This window comes from Mobula hypostoma, chromosome X2, assembly GCF_963921235.1.
Source record: "Mobula hypostoma chromosome X2, sMobHyp1.1, whole genome shotgun sequence".
In the NCBI taxonomy this organism is placed as follows: domain Eukaryota; kingdom Metazoa; phylum Chordata; class Chondrichthyes; order Myliobatiformes; family Myliobatidae; genus Mobula; species Mobula hypostoma.
In genome coordinates, this window is record NC_086129.1 from 16,833,146 (window position 1) to 16,851,112 (window position 17,967).

The 17,967-nt window shown below is 44.2% G+C and overlaps 1 protein-coding gene across 1 annotated transcript in view; it reads right to left on the reverse strand.

Annotated features, from left to right (window-relative positions):
- Nucleotides 1-15,160: 15,160 nt before the first annotated feature.
- LOC134340779 (homeobox protein BarH-like 2) overlaps nt 15,161-17,967 on the reverse strand; it is a 46,939-nt gene continuing 44,132 nt past the window's right edge. The window contains exon 4 of the mRNA XM_063038285.1: nt 15,161-15,517. Within this exon, the coding sequence (XP_062894355.1) occupies nt 15,380-15,517 (138 nt within the window). The 3' untranslated portion in view covers nt 15,161-15,379. The remainder of the gene's footprint in view (nt 15,518-17,967) is intronic.

Below are 17,967 nucleotides of genomic sequence, written 5' to 3' on the forward strand. Positions count from 1 at the left end.
TTATTTCATGATAATTGCGGTAAGTGCCATTCTTTTGTGAACCCAATAAATCCCTTTGACCTTCTGGGTAACCTATGATATTTGGAAAATCTTATGTGACTGAGGTGATGAGAATCCAGGTAAAGCAACAGGAAGCTTTTGGTTTGTTAATGATCAAAAATCCAGGTGGGTAAGGTTGGGGAAGAGTTAAAGTTAAAGAAAGAGCTTGTATCTGTGCCAAACATCTTAGTGACCAAAATAAAGAGCTGCAGAGACAGAGAGAATAATTAGGGAAGGTATGTGTCAATGGACGGGAGCACATGGATACTTTACATAAACTACTGACATAGAAGCTAACATCCCCTGAGATGATGCCTAAAAGCTGAGTAAACAAGAACAGATACTCAAACAAGAGATTGTATTTCGAACCACAGAAGCCAGATTGTGTAAAGAATGAATGGAAGCCATGAGAGCCGTAGGTAGTTAGAGCAGCACTGAACCTCTCCTTTCCCTGATGAACACAGCAACTATGTCTGACAAAAATCCAATAGCTCATCAACAAGTCAGGCAACATAGAACATAGAAGAGAACATTAAAGCACAGTACAGGCCCTTCAGCCCATGAAGTTGTGCCAGATCTTTAACCTACTCTAAAATCAATCTAATCCTTCCCTCCCACATAGCCCTTTGTTCCTGTTTTGTCCATGTATCTATCTATCATGGATGTCAGAGAGAACCAGCTACAAACTGAAAAAGGGAGTCCATTTCCGACCCCTCTCCTTCTTTTCTAGTTTCATCCGGATTGAAGCAAAAATGACGAACGACCCCAACTTCATTGTGATCACCTCTAGCTCAGCACCACTTAGATCACAAGACCATAAGACATAGGAGCAGAATTATGCCATTTAGCCATCGAGTCTTCTCTGTCATTCCATCATGGCTGATCCCAGATCCCAATCACTTAAATCAGATAAACTTGTTTGAGGCCCTGTTATGGTGCATAAAACTGAGGTGGACAATGCTGTCCAAAAGGATAATTCTAAAATTTCAGAAGATCCTAACAAACAGTGCCCTTTACATTGGAAACCACACCCTCTCCGGAAGTGCAGAGGCTTCAGGGAGAAAACTCTAGAGGAACAAAGGGCCTTCCTTAAAGAGTACTCCGTATGTTTCCGCTGCCGGTCTTCAACCAGCCACCGGGTGAGGGACTGTAATGCTATCTTCCAGTGATCTGAATGCAACGGCAACAAGAACATGGCAGCTCTTCATGTTGGCCCACCTCCTGCCAGCTTCAGCCAGTCCTGCCAGCCTCCTGCCTTGACCTCGCGACAAAGAGGTTTGACAAGCATGGGTGAATCTGTCGTTGTCCATACTGAGGATGACTACAAATCAGCTCCTTCAATGGATGACCATACTTTCCTGAGGGTGATGGATAACGGGTTCCATTAAGACAGCTCAAACAGCTTGGTGGCAACACCACTCATCTGTAGTGCCTGACAACGCCTCCCAACCGTGAGCAAGCAAGTAGCCACTTTTCTTCACTTACACGCATGCTGAACAAATTGTCCTGAAATTACTTACGATGAAAACCAACGGTATAAATGGAAAAACAGACTGTCGGAAAATGATTAAAACATGAACTTTGGTATCAAACCTGTAAAGTCGAGGTCAATATTTTGAGTTTGTACACATTCTAGATTCGTTTTGGATCCTCTGTTGTATATTTGATACCATCTAATTGGTTTATTTCAAAGTTTGGGTAGTGATCTCTCTTGAAGGACAAAATTTTACTCCTGTATTTTGGATCCAGTTGATGATCCTATTATTCTTTAGTATTTGATTGTGCTCTTCAATTGATCAGGAGCAGTGACTCTAATAGGTTTAATGTTTTTTTTGTGAAAGCCCTGGGTTCAATTGGTGGCATCTTTGACAAGTACCAAGTGGGGAGTGTTATGTCTTTCCTGATGTGGTTTGTTAATCTCTAATTACTAGATTTCACTATTTGTAAATTCACAGCTGTTGTTGATTGCTTATTGTCACTTTAAGCAATTAGCCATCAACATTAGGTTGGCCATTATATTTTCGTTTGTACATTTCATGTAGTAGTTAGAAACACTTGTTCAAACTCAAAGGAATTTCAATTAATATTTGAACCTGCCTTACGTTAGTACGGTGAGAAATATTGTCTTTTTACACCGGCTCCTTGCATACTGTAATGCATTGGTGAATTATAAAACAGCCTTCAACTACAGCTACACTGGGACTGAAGTTGTCTCTCTGTCTAGCTTGAGAAAATGGGGAAAAACTCTTGAGCGAGGGCAGAATGTAGTCAACGTTGGCTCACAGAATAAGTTCATCCCCCTCCATACCCCCTTACTTACAGTATTTTCTGCCCATTACGCTGCTGATGTTTAGGGCAGCAATGAAGGTCTTCCATCTCTGACAGTGTTCAAGGCTTCCTTCACCATGTCAGTAGCTTCCTCTTGGTTTGCACTACTGTCAGTCATGTAAGTCCTAGATGGGGGCTCAGGAATACTGTCACACTCAGATGTAGAAGGATTCTTCATTGCTGCTTCCATAACAGTTTTGTTTGACCAGTCAGGGTTGTTAGCCCTGAGCAGAACCCCCAAAACTGGACAACTGGTGGACCATGCTTAGTCTGGCCTCTACCCTTTGACCTATTTGGCATGGGTGGCCCTACCAAGAGTCAAAGTATAAAGACCTGTCTCCAGCCAACATAGCTCTCCAAGTCATTGAGGCAAGCAAACCTCCAAGCTAAATGACAAGGTTGTGGTCCTCTTGGAGGCCTATTCCCATCAACTGCCCCAAGTTCTATCAGCAATAAACATCTGCTGGATGAACTCAATGAGTCGAGCAGCATCTGTGGAGGAAAAAGAACTGTCAAAGTTTTGTGTCAAAGCCCTGCATCAGGTTTAAGAGCGGAGAGGGGAGATAGCCAGTATAAAGAGGAGATGGGTAGTAGTGAGACAGGAATCTGAGGTGATTGGTGGACTGAAGAGAGGTGCAAGATAACAGGCAGGTGGTGCCAGGTAGGCGAGGTGAGTGGGGTCTGGGAGAAAGTGACAGGTGGATAAAACACAAAGAGAGAGAAGGAAAAGTATATGGAGGGGCAGATGGAACCAGGTGAGGGCAATGGTGAAGCTGAGGCAATGGGGGCTAGGGTATCAGAGTTGTCCAAATGGTGGAGAGGTGGTGACATGGCAACATACCCTGGATATACTGTAGGTGGGGAGGGACTGAGCAAGGGGAGACAGTATGGATTCAAAGGATGAAAAGATAAATTCAGTGGGGCAAGCAGGCAGAAACACAGGATCAACCAGGATAGTCCTATTTCTGGAACTTGGGAAAGAGATAGAAGTGGAAGTGTGGGGTTGAGGCACTATTAGGTTGGAAGCTATGGAGGAAAGATCCCCTGGTGTGGTGAGATCTATGACAGCGTAGGAGATGATAGATCATGTTCATTAGGGAGGTCCAGGGGTTAGTAGGAGGGATGTCTAAGAGCTGTCTGGCCTCTATAAGGCAAAGGTCAGTCAGCCAGACTACAGTAGCACTGCTCTTGTCTGCGAGTTTGTGAATAGGTTGGGATCTAGAGCCCAATTGCACAAACATTGAGTTTTTCAGTTTTAGATAACCATTCCTTCAAGTAGGTTGTTCCAATGCACCGCCCCCCTCCACCCTCAACTTTCTGATCCTCCCATTTTTGTCCTGTTTCCCTCAACCCTGCCCCCACCCCCCATTGCCCATCTTTGTTCCCCTCACCTTCCCCCGGTTCCATCCACCTACTACACACACACAGTTTACTCAGTTTTCATCATCGCCCTTCCTTGTATCTGGTTCTCGTTCTGTCTGCCATTCCCCTCTCCCCTAATAATTCTCACCTCCTTTACTTAACAGATTCTAGCACTGGTTCCTGTTTATCTCCCTCGAACAACTCCTGGACCATGACCCCACTTACAAACAGTGGGCCACCAACTCCCTCACTGCTATGGATCTCATCGCATTGGGGCGATCTTTCCTCCACGGTCTCCAACCTAATAATGTCTCAACCCTTCACTTCCCACTTCTACCTCTTATCCAAGATCCACAAATAGGACTGTCCTGGTTAGCCACGGTTCCCTCTGAGCTGTGCAGGTACGTGGCCACACAGTAATTGAAATGCTCCCACACACACATAGCGTTTGTTGCCGCACAGCTGCAATTTACTTTTATATGCTGTTAATATAATTTTGAAATTATGTTAATATAATTGTGAAATACCCTATAATTAATTGTGTTAATGAATATAATTCATAAATATTCTAAATAATAAATGTACCACTACCTTTACTTTGAAACATTTTAGAGCTTCAACGTACTTACATTGTCAGTGTTTCAAGTTACAACACTGTTACAAATTGTAACAATAAACACAGACTGGAAGTTCATAGCTCCTTGTTAATAAACCACTGGCCAACTGAACACCAAGTCTATAATATGCATATTACCAAAAAAGACACTTAGCGCCATTTTCAGGCCACGTTAAAGTTTCCTGCTCAGAACAATGGTTGGTCTGCGCAATTATAAAAAAAATTGTTATGAAATGCTATGATTGGCTCAGTGTTTCTGCCTCTTCTTGCCCCACTGAACTTACCTTCTCATCCCTTGAATCCATATTGCCTCCCCTTGTCCAGTTCCTTTCCACCTACAGTATATCCAGGACATGTTGCTATCCTCCACCATTTGGATAACTTCTGATTCCATAGCTCCCACCGTCTCAGCTTCACTATTGCCGTCCAATCTATAGACACCTCTATCTCCACCATGAAAGTCTTAAAGCCCTCCATTTTCTTCTACAACAAAGATCTGACAGGTTTCCCTCCCCCCCGCCCCACCAACACTCAACCACCTGGCTGAACTTGAGTTTGTTAAGTGTGTTCAGGATGGATTCCTGTCACAGTATGTGGACAGGCCGACCAGGGGGAATGCCATACTAGATCTAGTACTAGTTAATGAACCGGGTCAGGTCACAGATCTCTCAGTGGGTGAGCATCTGGGGGACAGTGACCACCGCTCCTTGGCCTTTAGCATTATCATGGAAAAGAATCAGAGCAGGAAAATTTTTAATTGGGGACAGACAAATTATGAGGCTATAAGGCTAGAAAGTGCAGGTGTGAATTGGGATGATGTTTTTGCAGGGAAATGTACTATGGACATATGGTCGATGTTTAGAGATCTCTTGCAGGATGTTAGGGATAAATTTGTCCCGGTGAGGAAGATAAAGAATGATAGGGTGAAGGAACCATGGATGACAAGTGAGGTGGAAAATCTAGTCAGGTGGAAGAAGGCAGCATACATGAGGTTTAGGAAGCAAGGATCAGATGGGTCTATTGAGGAATATAGGGAAGCAAGAAAGGAGCTTAAGAAGGGGCTGAGAAGAGCAAGAAGGGGGCATGAGAAGGCCTTGGTGATTAGGGTAAAGGAAAACCCCAAGGCATTCTTCAATTATGTGAAGAAAAAAAGGATGACAGGAGTGAAGGTAGGACCGATTAGAGATAAAGGTGGGAAGATGTGCCTGGAGGCTGTGGAAGTGAGCGAGGTCCTCAATGAATATTTCTCTTCAGTATTCACCAATGAGAGGGAACTTGATAATGGTGAGGACAATATGAGTGAGGTTGATGTTCTGGAGCATATTGATATTAAGGGAGAAGAGGTGTTGGAGTTGTTAAAATACATTAGGACAGATAAGTCCCCGGGGCCTGACGGAATATTCCCCAGGCTGCTCCACAAGGCGAGAGAAGAGATTGCTGAGCCTCTGGCTAGGATCTTTATGTCCTCGTTGTCCACGGGAATGGTACCGGAGGATTGGAGGGAGGCGAATGTTGTTCCCTTGTTCAAAAAAGGTAGTTGGGATAGTCCAGGTAATTATAGACCAGTGAGCCTTACCTCTGTGGTGGGAAAGCTGTTGGAAAAGATTCTTAGAGATAGGATCTATAGGCATTTAGAGAATCATGGTCTGATCAGGGACAGTCAGCATGGCTTTGTGAAGGGCAGAACGTGTCTAACAAGCCTGATAGAGTTCTTTGAGGAGGTGACCAGGCATATAGATGAGGGTAGTGCAGTGGATGTGATCTATATGGATTTTAGTAAGGCATTTGACAAGGTTCCACACGGTAGGCTTATTCAGAAAGTTAGAAGGCATGGGATCCAGGGAAGTTTGGCCAGGTGGATTCAGAATTGGCTTGCCTGCAGAAGGTGGTGGAGGGAGTACATTCAGATTGGAGGGTTGTGACTAGTGGTGTCCCACAAGGATCTGTTCTGGGACCTCTACTTTTCATGATTTTTATTAACGACCTGGATGTGGGGTTAGAAGGGTGGGTTCGCAAGTTTGCAGACGACACAAAGGTTGGTGGTGTTGTAGATAGTGTAGAGGATTGTCAAAGATTGCAGAGAGACATTGATAGGATGCAGGAGTGGGCTGAGAAGTGGCAGATGGAGTTCAACCCAGAGAAGTGTGAGGTGGTACACTTTGGAAGGACAAACTCCAAGGCAGAGTACAAAGTAAATGGTAGGATACTTGGTAGTGTGGAGGAGCAGAGGGATCTCGGGGTACATGTCCACAGATCCCTGAAAGTTGCCTCACAGGTGGATAGGGTAGTTAAGAAAGCTTATGGGGTGTTAGCTTTTATAAGTCGAGGGATAGAGTTTAAGAGTCGTGATGTAATGATGCAGCTCTATAAAACTCTGGTTAGGCCACACTTGGAGTACTGTGTCCAGTTCTGGTCACCTCACTATAGGAAGGATGTGGAAGCATTGGAAAGGGTACAGAGGAGATTTACCAGGATGCTGCCTGGTTTAGAAAGTATGCATTATGATCAGAGATTAAGGGAGCTAGGGCTTTACTCTTTGGAGAGAAGGAGGATGAGAGGAGACATGATAGAGGTGTACAAGATAATAAGAGGAATAGATAGAGTGGATAGCCAGGCCTCTTCCCCAGGACACCACTGCTCAATACAAGAGGACATGGCTTTAAGGTAAGGGGTGGAAAGTTCAAGGGGGATATCAGAGGAAGGTTTTTTACTCAGAGAGTGGTTGGTGCGTGGAATGCACTGCCTGAGTCAGTGGTGGAGGCAGATACACTAGTGAAGTTTAAGAGACTACTAGACAGGTATATGGAGGAATTTAAGGTGGGGGGTTATATGGGAGGCAGGGTTTGAGGGTCGGCACAACATTGTGGGCCAAAGGGCCTGTACTGTGCTGTACTATTCTATATTCTATGTTCTTTACCTTAAACAACTTCTCCATTAGCGATACGGCATGGAGTAGGCCCTTCTGGTCCTTCGAGCCACGCCGCCTGAGCATCCCCTGACAACCCCTATTTAACCCTAGCCTAGTCACGGGACCAAATGTCCTACCTGTTACATCTTTCATCTATGGGGGGGAAATCAGAGCACCAAGGGAAAACCCACGCAGTCCACTGGGAAGATGTACAAAGTCTCCTTTCAGAGGATGGCTGGACTGAACTTTGAACTCCGATTCTCCAAGCGGTGATCGTGTTGCGTTAACTGCTATGCTACCTTTTGACCCATCTCCCTACAAATCAAAGCTAGAGCCATGAGCACCCGCTTAGGGCCTAGCTACACCTGTCTTTTTCTTGGCTACACTCTCATCCCATCTCTGTCCAGACGGAATTGAGATAGAGTTCCCTTAATCCTCACCTTTCACCTTATGAGCTCTGCTTCATCATTTTTACCACCTAAAATGCAATCCCACCACAGTCACATCTTCTTCTGCTGACCCCTTTTTGCCTTCCACATGGAACACTCCCAGTGACTCCCTGGTCAACTCATCCCTCCCTACCCACCCCCGCCATCCCCCTGGATCCTTTACCAAACCGCACCCCCCCCCGCCAAAATGGTGACAGTTGCTTTCTTCACACAGGTGGTGTTCCAGCAGCTACACCCAGTTTTTATCATTCACCTACACACCAGGGACAATTTACAGCGGAAAATTAACCTACCAACCTAGATTTCTTTCGGATGTGGGAGGAAACTGGAGCACCCAGTGGAGAGCCCACAAGCTCACAGGGATAACTTGCAAACTCTACAAAAACAGCTCTGGAAGTCAGAACTAAACCTGTGTTTCTGAAGCTGTTGAGTTCCGGTTTCAGTCCTGGTTTAAAGAGGTGGTATGCATGCTCTGGGGAAAGGAAATATAGGCAGATGTTTTTGAAGCTGGGCTGACAGATGTTGAAGATGTAATGTTTGCAGTTCTGGGGATGACATTAAATTTCATCAGGTTTCGGTAACTACTAGACAAGATTCCCTCCAGGTTCCTGTGCTTTCATTAGTTTCAAGATAGTTATAGAGAAGAATAGGTCTAGTCTGAATTGGAGAAAGGCCAATGTTGATGGTATCAGAAAGGATCTGGCAAGCGTCGATTGGGACAGGTTGATTTCTGTCAATGGTGTTCTTGGTAAATGGGAGACCTTTGAGAATGAGATTTTGAGATTACAGAATTTGTATGTTCCTCTCAGAATAAAAGGCACGGGTAAATATTTTAGGGAACCTTGATTTTCAAGAGATATTGAGGTCCTGGTTAATACGAAGAATGAGGTGCATTGCATAGCAGGTATAGGCTGGAAGGAACAAATGAGGTACTTGAGGAGTATAAGAAATGCAAGAAAGCACTTAAGAAGGAAATCAGGAGGGCAAAAGGAAGGCATCAAGTTGCTCTGGCAGACAAGGTGAAGGAGAATCCCAATGGCTTCTACAGATATATTAAGAGCATATTTTAACCATAAAGTTTTATTGTGTTCAGTTCTGATCAGGAAAGACCATAAGACCATAAAACAAAGGAGCAGAAGTAGGCCATTCAGCCCATTGAGTCTGCTCTGCCATTTTATCATGAGCTGATCCATTCTCCTATTTAGTCCCACTCCCCCGCCTTCTCACCATAACCTTTGATGCCCTGGCTACTCAGATACCTATCAATCTCTGCCTTAAATACACCCAATGACTTGGCCTCCACTGCTGCCCATGGCAACAAATTCCATAGATTCACCACCCTCTGACCAAAAAAATTTCTTCACATTTCTGTTCTGAAAGGGCGTCCTTCAATCCTTAAGTCATGCCCTCTCGTACTAGACTCCCACATCATAGGAAACAACTTTGCCACATCCACTCTGTCCATGCCTTTCAACATTCGAAATGTTTCTATGTCTCCCCTCATTCTTCTAAACTCCAAGGAATACAGTCCAAGAGCAGACAAACGTTCCTCATATGTTAACCCTCTCATTCCCGGAATCATTCTAGTGAATCTTCTCTGTAACCTCTCCAACGTCAGCACATCCTTTCTTAAATAAGGAGACCAAAACTGCCCACAGTACTCCAAGTGAGGTCTCACCAGCGCCTTATAGAGCCTCAACATCACACCCCTGCTCCTTTACTCTATTCCTCTAGAAATGAATGCCAACATTGCATTCGCCTTCTTCACTACTGACTCAACCTGGAGGTTAACTTTAAGGGTATCCTGTACGAGGCCTCCCAAGTCCCGTTGCATCTCAGAACTTTGAATTCTTTCCCCATTTAAATAATAGTCTGTCCGTTTATTTTTTCTGCCAAAGTGCATAACCATACACTTTCTAACATTGTACTTCATTTGCCACTTCTTTGCCCATTCTCCCAATCTATCCAAGTCTCTCTGCAGACTCTCCGTTTCCTCAGCACTACTGGCCCCTCCACCTATCTTCGTATCGTCAGCAAACTTAGCCACAAAGCCATCTATTCCATAATCCAAATCGTTGATGTACAATGTAAAAAGAAGCGGCCCCAACACAGGCCCCTGTGAAACACCACTGGTAACCGGCAGCCAACCAGAATAGGATCCCTTTATTCCCACTCTCTGTTTCCTGCCAATCAGCCAACGCTCTTTCCACGTATGTAACTTTCCCGTAATTCCATGGGCTCTTATCTTGTTAAGTAGCCTCATGTGTGGCACCCTGTCAAAGGCCTTCTGAAAATCCAAATATACAACATCCACTGCATCTCCCTTGTCTAGCCTACTTGTAATTTCCTCAAAAAATTGTAATAGGTTTGTCAGGCAGGATTTTCCTTTAAGGAATCCATGCTGAGTTCTGCCTATCTTGTCATATCTTGTCATATGCCTCCAGGTACTCTGTAACCTCATCCTTGACAATCGACTCCAACAAAAAGATATGAATAAGATTGAAAGAGTACGGAAAAAATTTACAAGGATGGTGCTGGAACTTGAGGACCTGGGTTATAAAGAAAAATTGAATAGGTCAGGATTTTATTCCCTGGAGCAGATAAGAATGAGGGGAGATTTGATAGAGGTACAGTATACACAAATATGAAGGGTATAGATAGGGGAAATGCAAGCAGGCTTTTTCCACTGAGGTTGAGTGAGTCTAGAACTAGAGGTCATGGGTTAAGGGTAAAGGGTGAAAGTGTGGTGAGTATGGAATGAACTGCCAGCAGAAGTGGTGGAGTGTTGCGGGTTCAATTTCAACATTTAAGAGAAATTTGGATAGGTACATGGACGGGAGGGGTATGGAGGACTGTGGTCTGGGGGCAGGTCGATGGGAGTAGCCAGCATAATAGTTCAGCATGGACTAGATGTGTGAAGGACCTGTTTCTGTGCTTAGTGTTCTATGAATCTATAGCTTTTTGATAGCAAGGGACAAAATAGGTCCTCTTGAAGATCAATGTGTATTCTTGCAAGGAGCTGAAGGAGATGGAGGAGATCTTGAATAGATTTTCTGAATCTGTATTTACTCGGGAGATGGATGCAGAGTCTACAGAAGTGAGGCAAAGCAGCAGTGAGGTCGTGGACCCTATACAGATTACAGAGGAGGAGGTGTTTGCTGTCTTGAGGCAGATTAGGGTGGATAAATCCCCAGGGCCTGACAAGGTGTTCCTTCGGACCTTGTGTAAGGTTAGTGCAGAAATTGCAGGGGCCCTGGCAGAGATATTTAAATTATCCTTAGCTGCAGGTGAGATGCTGAAAGACAGCTAATGTTGTTCCATTATTTAAGAAAACCTCTAAGAATAAGCCAGGAAACTACAGGCCAATGAGCCTGACATCAGGGGTGGGTAAGTTATTGGAAGGTATTCTCAGGGACCAGATACCGCAAGAACTGATTAGTGATAGTTTACATGGCTTTGTGCATGGTGGGTCATGTCTAACCAATCTTATGGAGCTCTTTGTGGAGGTTACCAGGAAGGTTGATGAAAGAACGGCAATGGATGCGGTCTACATGGACTTTAGCAAGGCCTTTCACAAGGTCACTCAGGGGACATTGGCATATTGGCCTTCATATATCAAAGTATTTGAGTACAGCAGTTGGGATGTTATGTCGAAGTTGTGTACGACATTGGTGAGGCCTAATATGGCATATTGCATCCAGCTCTAGTCATCGACTTACAAGAAAGATATCAATAAGATTGAGAGAGTACAGAGAAAATTTACAAGGACATTTCTGGGTCTTGAGGACCAGGGTTATAGGGCAAGGGTGAATCTAAACACTAGACACTAGACACTAGAATACTACAGCACAGTACAGGCCCTTCGGCCCTTGGTGTTGTGCCGACCCATATATTCCAAAAAAAAAGTACTAGACCCACAGTTAGGACTTTATTCCCTAGAATGCAAGAGAATGAGGGGAAATTTGACAGAGGTATATACAATTATGAAGGCTCTAGATAGGTTAGATGCAGGTATGCTTTTTCCATTGAGGTTGGGTGAGTCTAGAATTAGAGATCATGGGTTAAGAGTGAAAGGTAAAATGTTTAAGGGGTATCTGAGAGGGAACTTCTTCACTCAGGGGGTAGTGAGAGTGTGGAACATGCTGCCAGTGGAAGTGGTGAATGCAGGTTTGATTTCAATATTGAAGAGAAAGTTGAATAAGTACTTCAATGGGAGGGGAATGGAGGACTATGGTCTGCATGCGGATCGATAGTAATAGTTCGGCATGGACTAGATGGGCCAAAGGGACTGTTTCTGTGCTATAGTATTCTATGACTCTATCACTATACTGGAACGGCGTGACCATTGGCTTAACTAGCTGTGAAGTGCAGCCCTTCATTACTGCAGCTCAGATGATGTTTGGCTTCATAGCTGCTTTCTTCACATTGCATGGAATGACTTGAATTTGCGGAGGCAAGCTTCGATAATGGTGCACACCAAAGGAGGAAGCCAAGATGGATTATCTTGCCAACACTTTTAGATGAATGTGGTTGCAAATAGTTCAACTTTATCTTTAACACTCACATAATGAACCCTGCATCATAGAGAGTGAGGATGTTCTTGGAATCTCCTCCTCCCATTGGCTGTTTAATTGTCCACCACAATTCATGACTAGATGTGATATGATGGCAGAGTTTAATCTGATAAATCAGTTATGAGATCACTTCAGTCTACTATATGCTATTTTTTCCTGCTCAGTCACAGCTTCACTAGGGCTGGTATCACAATACGTTTAGGTAGGACTGCTGCAGTTTTCCATACTAATATTGACGCTCATGCCTGACATCTGAATAGTCTGCAAATCCCAATGTTTTGAATGGATATCATGAACATTTGGTTACCTTTTTCCAAAACTTTATAGATTCTTAAATTATTTCTGTGGATCGGAGGGTAGAAAATGTAACCCCACTGTTTAAGATAGAAAGGGAACTACCAACCATTTAGCTTCATCTCAGTCATAGCAATTATTGTGGTACCTCTTCTCATTGCTACCATCAGGGATGAAATACAGGAGCCTGAAGACCCACATTCAACATTTTAGAAACAGCTTCTTCCCCACCATCATCAGATTTCTGAAAGGTCCATGAAACACTATTCCTCTTTTGCATTATTTATTTGTTTGTTTGTTTTTATTGTTTTTTTTTTGTCTTGCACTGTACTATTACGAAAAAGCAACAAATTTCAGGACATATATCAATGATAATAAACCTGATTCTGATTTTGAAAGACATGGTAACACAACACATTGAAAAGAAAGGGACTGAGCGGGAACTCTCTAGGATGTAACTAACAGCGGAGGAGGAAACAGTGAATCATGATACCTTGATGCGATTCCGCACAACACTGATAAGAATGCATTTACTGATGTGGATTGAGGATTATTGGATAAGAAGGAAAGAATGGGAATAAATATGTGGCTCTTGGGTTACCCAGCTGTAAACAGTAGGCATTGCAGACACCAGTACTTAGGCCTCAGATACTTACAATAACTTCACCATGGACGGTCCCAAATCCAGCTGTGAAATGAGGAGGGTTGGGCATGGAGCTAGCAACCCCATCCCATAAAAACTCAGAGCTACAGAAACACCAACTGAAGTTCCAAAGATCTCATCCCTGGGCAAGGAAGGACCTTCGCCTAGAAAACGTTGAAAGCCACAGGACCGATCAATCTTCAGCCCAGGACAGAGGACTCAAGCAGGCTGCTGTCAGAAGCCTATGCTTCAGCAAAAGGATGATGGGCTTAAGAAGAAAAACAATCTATGTTAACTAGTTTCTAGGGGCACCAAATGTCATATTTCTGAGTTTGCCAATAATACTGAAAGAGGTAGGATTGTGAATAGTGAATAGAATATGAAGAAGTTTCAGAGATATGAACCAGTGGAGATAGAAGGAATATATGGATAATATTGGACAATATGGATAATAATAGAAGGAGATAGATCGATAATGTTGAACAAAAATGTGAAGTTATACACTTTGGTGTACAAAACAACAAAAGTAGTTTGTAAGGAGACACAAGAGATTCTGCAGATTCTGGAAGTCTCTAGCAATCAGTCCTGATGAAAGATATTGACCTAAGACAGACTGTTCATTTCCCTGTATAGATGCTGGCTGCTGAGTTCCTTCAGCATTTTGTGTGCTTTGCTCAAAGTGGTTTTTAAAATGATGGGTAGTATAGATGTCCAAAGGGACGTGGGTGAACTTATGCACATTTCACTGAAAGGTAGTGAAGCAAGTAGGAGTGTAAATGGTACATTACCAAAGGGTTTGACTACAGGGGTAGAGATATCTTAATGCAATTATGGGATGAGATCACACCTGGAGGAACATGTACGGTTTTGGACTTCTTAGTTTGAGAAGGACGTACTTGTCCAATGCAGCAAAATTTACTAGACTGTCTCCAGAGACGTTGGGTTTGGGATTTGAGGAGAGTGAATAGACCAGACCTGTATTGTCAAGAGTTTAGAAGAATGAGAGGAGAATGTCAAAGTTATGAGATTCCAATAGGTCTTAACAGGCTAGATACAGGGAGAACAATTCACCTGCAGGTGAAGTCTAGAACCACAGGTCACCTCCAGAAAATAGAGGACCGAGATGAAGAGAAATTCCCACATACAGAGAATAGTGAACCTTTGCAATTCTCTAACGGAGCAAAACAGAGGTCATTAGATTTCTGGATATTAAAGGAATGGAAGGATATGGGGACAATGTGGGAAAATAGTGCTGAAGTAAAAGATTAGCCAGATACTCTTGCTCTTATTTGGTATATTCTTCTGCTCTTTATTTAAATTTAAGATTCTGGTTTTTGGATTGAAATAGGTCACCCTCCATCTTCATATAAAATTCTCCTATATTAAGATCCCTTCTAACTTTTTTTTACTTCATTCTATATCTGGAATATATTTATGCCATCGATTTTCTCACCTTGTAATTCAAGTGAAGTGCCTCCATTTTCACTCAGGACCGAGCTGTTCACATTCCTTCAACAGAACCTTCTTCTTGCTCATTGGTTATTACGCTGACCATGACATGAATCCTCTCCTCCCACTTCTCCAGCCCTGAGGAGATGTCCTTAACCCTGGCATCAAATACCTATCCTTCAGGATTCACAATGGTGACTGCAGGGAAAGAGATCTATCCCCTTTCACTCCTCAAATCCAAATGGCCCCAGGTACCACGCTGCTGTAGTCAGTTTTTCTTCATTCACACAGGCTGCAAGAACCTTGTTTGTTGGGCAAGGGCAGGAGCTGAGGCCCCACCTTCTCGATCCCCATACCATCACCACCCCTTGTCCCACCTCACTGAACATTTTTGAAAATGACATAAACTTAAGGTAAATATAGCAGAGATTGAATCAAATATGAAAGAACCAGTGACTGAAGAGATAAAATCAAGGCCAACTGAAATGGTGACTTTAGCAGAATAACACACAATACTTTATTTAAATTTCCCTTATACACAGAGAATTGGCTCCCAGCTCCCATTAAATTAATGTCATTATTTACATGCAGCTGCTGTAGTGTGCAGATGCCAGGCTGACCCTACTGCACTCTCTGGCCTCCACTGGAACCAAAGGCAGTGTCCCACAGCATCAGGACAGAGTGAAGAATAAAAGAGCTTGTTGTGTTACTCATTTCTCAGGAAAGGCATGGCTCCAGTTCTTGTGCTAATCTAGCCTCCTTCTCCTCAGCCTCGATTTCCTCCGTTGTAGGGATGGAGTTTTTCTTTGGCCTCCCCTTGGGCTTGGTTGGAGCCTCTTGGCCTCCTTTCAGTACCTGCATTGAAGAAATGGGTTTAAGCAACTGGCAAGTGATGATTGTTGAATAAGGTCATGCGGGGAGATCCAAAACCCATCTAATCACCCTTTAGGCTGAAAATCCACAGCACAGGGAAGCAAGCAGACAAGGTGGATCACACATGGTCTGTTCATCTGCATTCAGATGGACACAATATCTATATTACTTCCTGATAATCGGTGCCACTTGCTCTGCTCCAGGCAATGGTGCCAAAGATCATCCTGAAAGAGAACCGGTGACTTTTAAATGCTGAAGGAAGTGTGGATGGAATAATTTGAGAGAAAATGGCTGACAGGATTGAGGAGATATCGAGCTGCCTTGTCAGTGATGGAGTGAGGGGAACTCTCCAGGCACTCATCCCACTAATAACATAAATTCTGCTGGACACTGCAGCACAGATATGGCTGTACTGACAGTAAGTTCAATGACTTGTTCAGATGAGAAGGCTCCACATAGAATTGTACAGCATGGAAACGAGCCCTCTCAGTCCATCTCGTCCACCTCAGCCATGACGTCTGCCTACACTAAGCTAATAGACCTGCATTAAACCCTTATCCCCATAATTTTCCCATCCACATTCCTGTTCAATCACCTTTTCAATGTCATAATTGTATCTGCCTCCACCACCTCCTCTGTCAGCTCATTCCAGATATTCACCACCTGCCCCCTCAGATCTCCAGTTTTCTCCCCTCTCACCTTATACCTATGGCCTCTAGCTCTCGACCCACCAGCGTTGGGAAAAAGACACTATTGACCCAATCTATGCCCCTCATTAACATTTATAAGGTCCTTCCCTCAGTCTCCTATGTTCCAGTGAGAATAAGCCCAGTTTACCCGACCTCTCTGCATAATGAGAGACCTCCATCACAGGGACACATCATCTCCCCTGTCACCATGCAGCACTCACAAGAGCCACCATGAACACTTGCCTTTTTCGTGACTCATGGCACTACACATCACCCCCTCAATCCCATGCATCACTGACTGACGTCTCTCATCTCACCCACAGCTATCCCACCAGGAGAGCCCCTCCAACACCACTCTGTCAGCGGGAAGGTCACTATAGAGGAACACAGGCCATTGCTGAAAGTGAAGTGGAAGATCACTCCCTTTAGATCTTTCAGGGAGGTTGTTCCTGCTGTTGTGGGTTAGAATTGAGCTGAAGCCATTGTAGCTATCAGACAGGAGGAGACCTTCCCTGAGGCTGAGAATAAAGTAGAATGTAGGTTTCTAGAGGTGTTCAGTGCAGCGCTTGTTGGCAGAGAGGGAACACCAAAGGCAGGACAGACAACCAAGTAAATAATGAAGGAATTTTCCAAGGATGTCTAACCAATGTTCAGTTCTAAATATTCATGAAGAGGGCCTTGAGTGCTGAGAAGGGCAGAAGAAATAGAGGAGTGAAATGGTGTCTTCAATAATCCCATCGCAGACCGGTGCAGCATGGGGAAGAATTTACGATGGATTCAGAAGAACTTTATTAATGTATTTCCAATCCAAAAGGAAGAAGGGTTTGCTAGATTTCATTCTAAAATATAAGCTGAAACAGTGGGGTGACACTGAGGGAAGAGTGGGCTTGATTTATTTCTCCCACTCCAACTCTTGAGAATCAATCTGGTGAGCCTTTGCCACACTCAATTTATTTCAACTATATCCCTCCTCAGATATGGAGACCAGATCTGTACAACTGGAGCAATGTTTCTATTCTTGCACCAGAGGCCATCATATTAGTTTGCCTTCCACCATGAGCTAATTAGAGTTATGGAGTCATAGAATAATGCAGTATCAATACAGGCCCTTCAGCCCATTGACTTCATGCCAACCACATTGCTGGTCACAGTATGTTAAACTCAGCAAGTTCCAAAATTGTAAGTGTGTTGTCCCATTCCCCCTGTCCCCTTTACAACAGGTTGCCTCCTCCAAGACCCTCCGGATTGTTCCACCATCAATATCAATGGCACTGCCGTGGGTCATAGTGCCCAGGACCTGAATTCTGCTCCAGAGGCTCCTTTCACTACAGTGTGAGGGCTATCTGCTCACCCCAGGGACACCAAGCTCACACGTCACCATGGTGCATAGTCAGTGCTCCCAGAGGTGTGAGTGGGACAATCCCAGGTCACTGCCAGATGCCAGACAGTCACCATCCAGGTGGGTGCAAAAAAGGCCGAGTCCCATCCAGCCCCAGCACAGGCAGGGCAGAGGCCAGGTAGTCATTGATCTCCCAATGACCCACCATAGTGCCCAGTAGGACCTTCACCATCCAATGGCCTGTGAAGGCGTCTCTGGTCCTGGTTCGGCCAGACACCTGGCTTCAGATCAAGGGAGAGCAGACAGCCCCCCAGTCCAGATTAGACTGTCCTGCCCCCTGGGCTCAGGCTCTCTCCCCACCCTCAGCCTGTGCTCCCCCAGGCTCAGTCCCACTCTCCACTCCT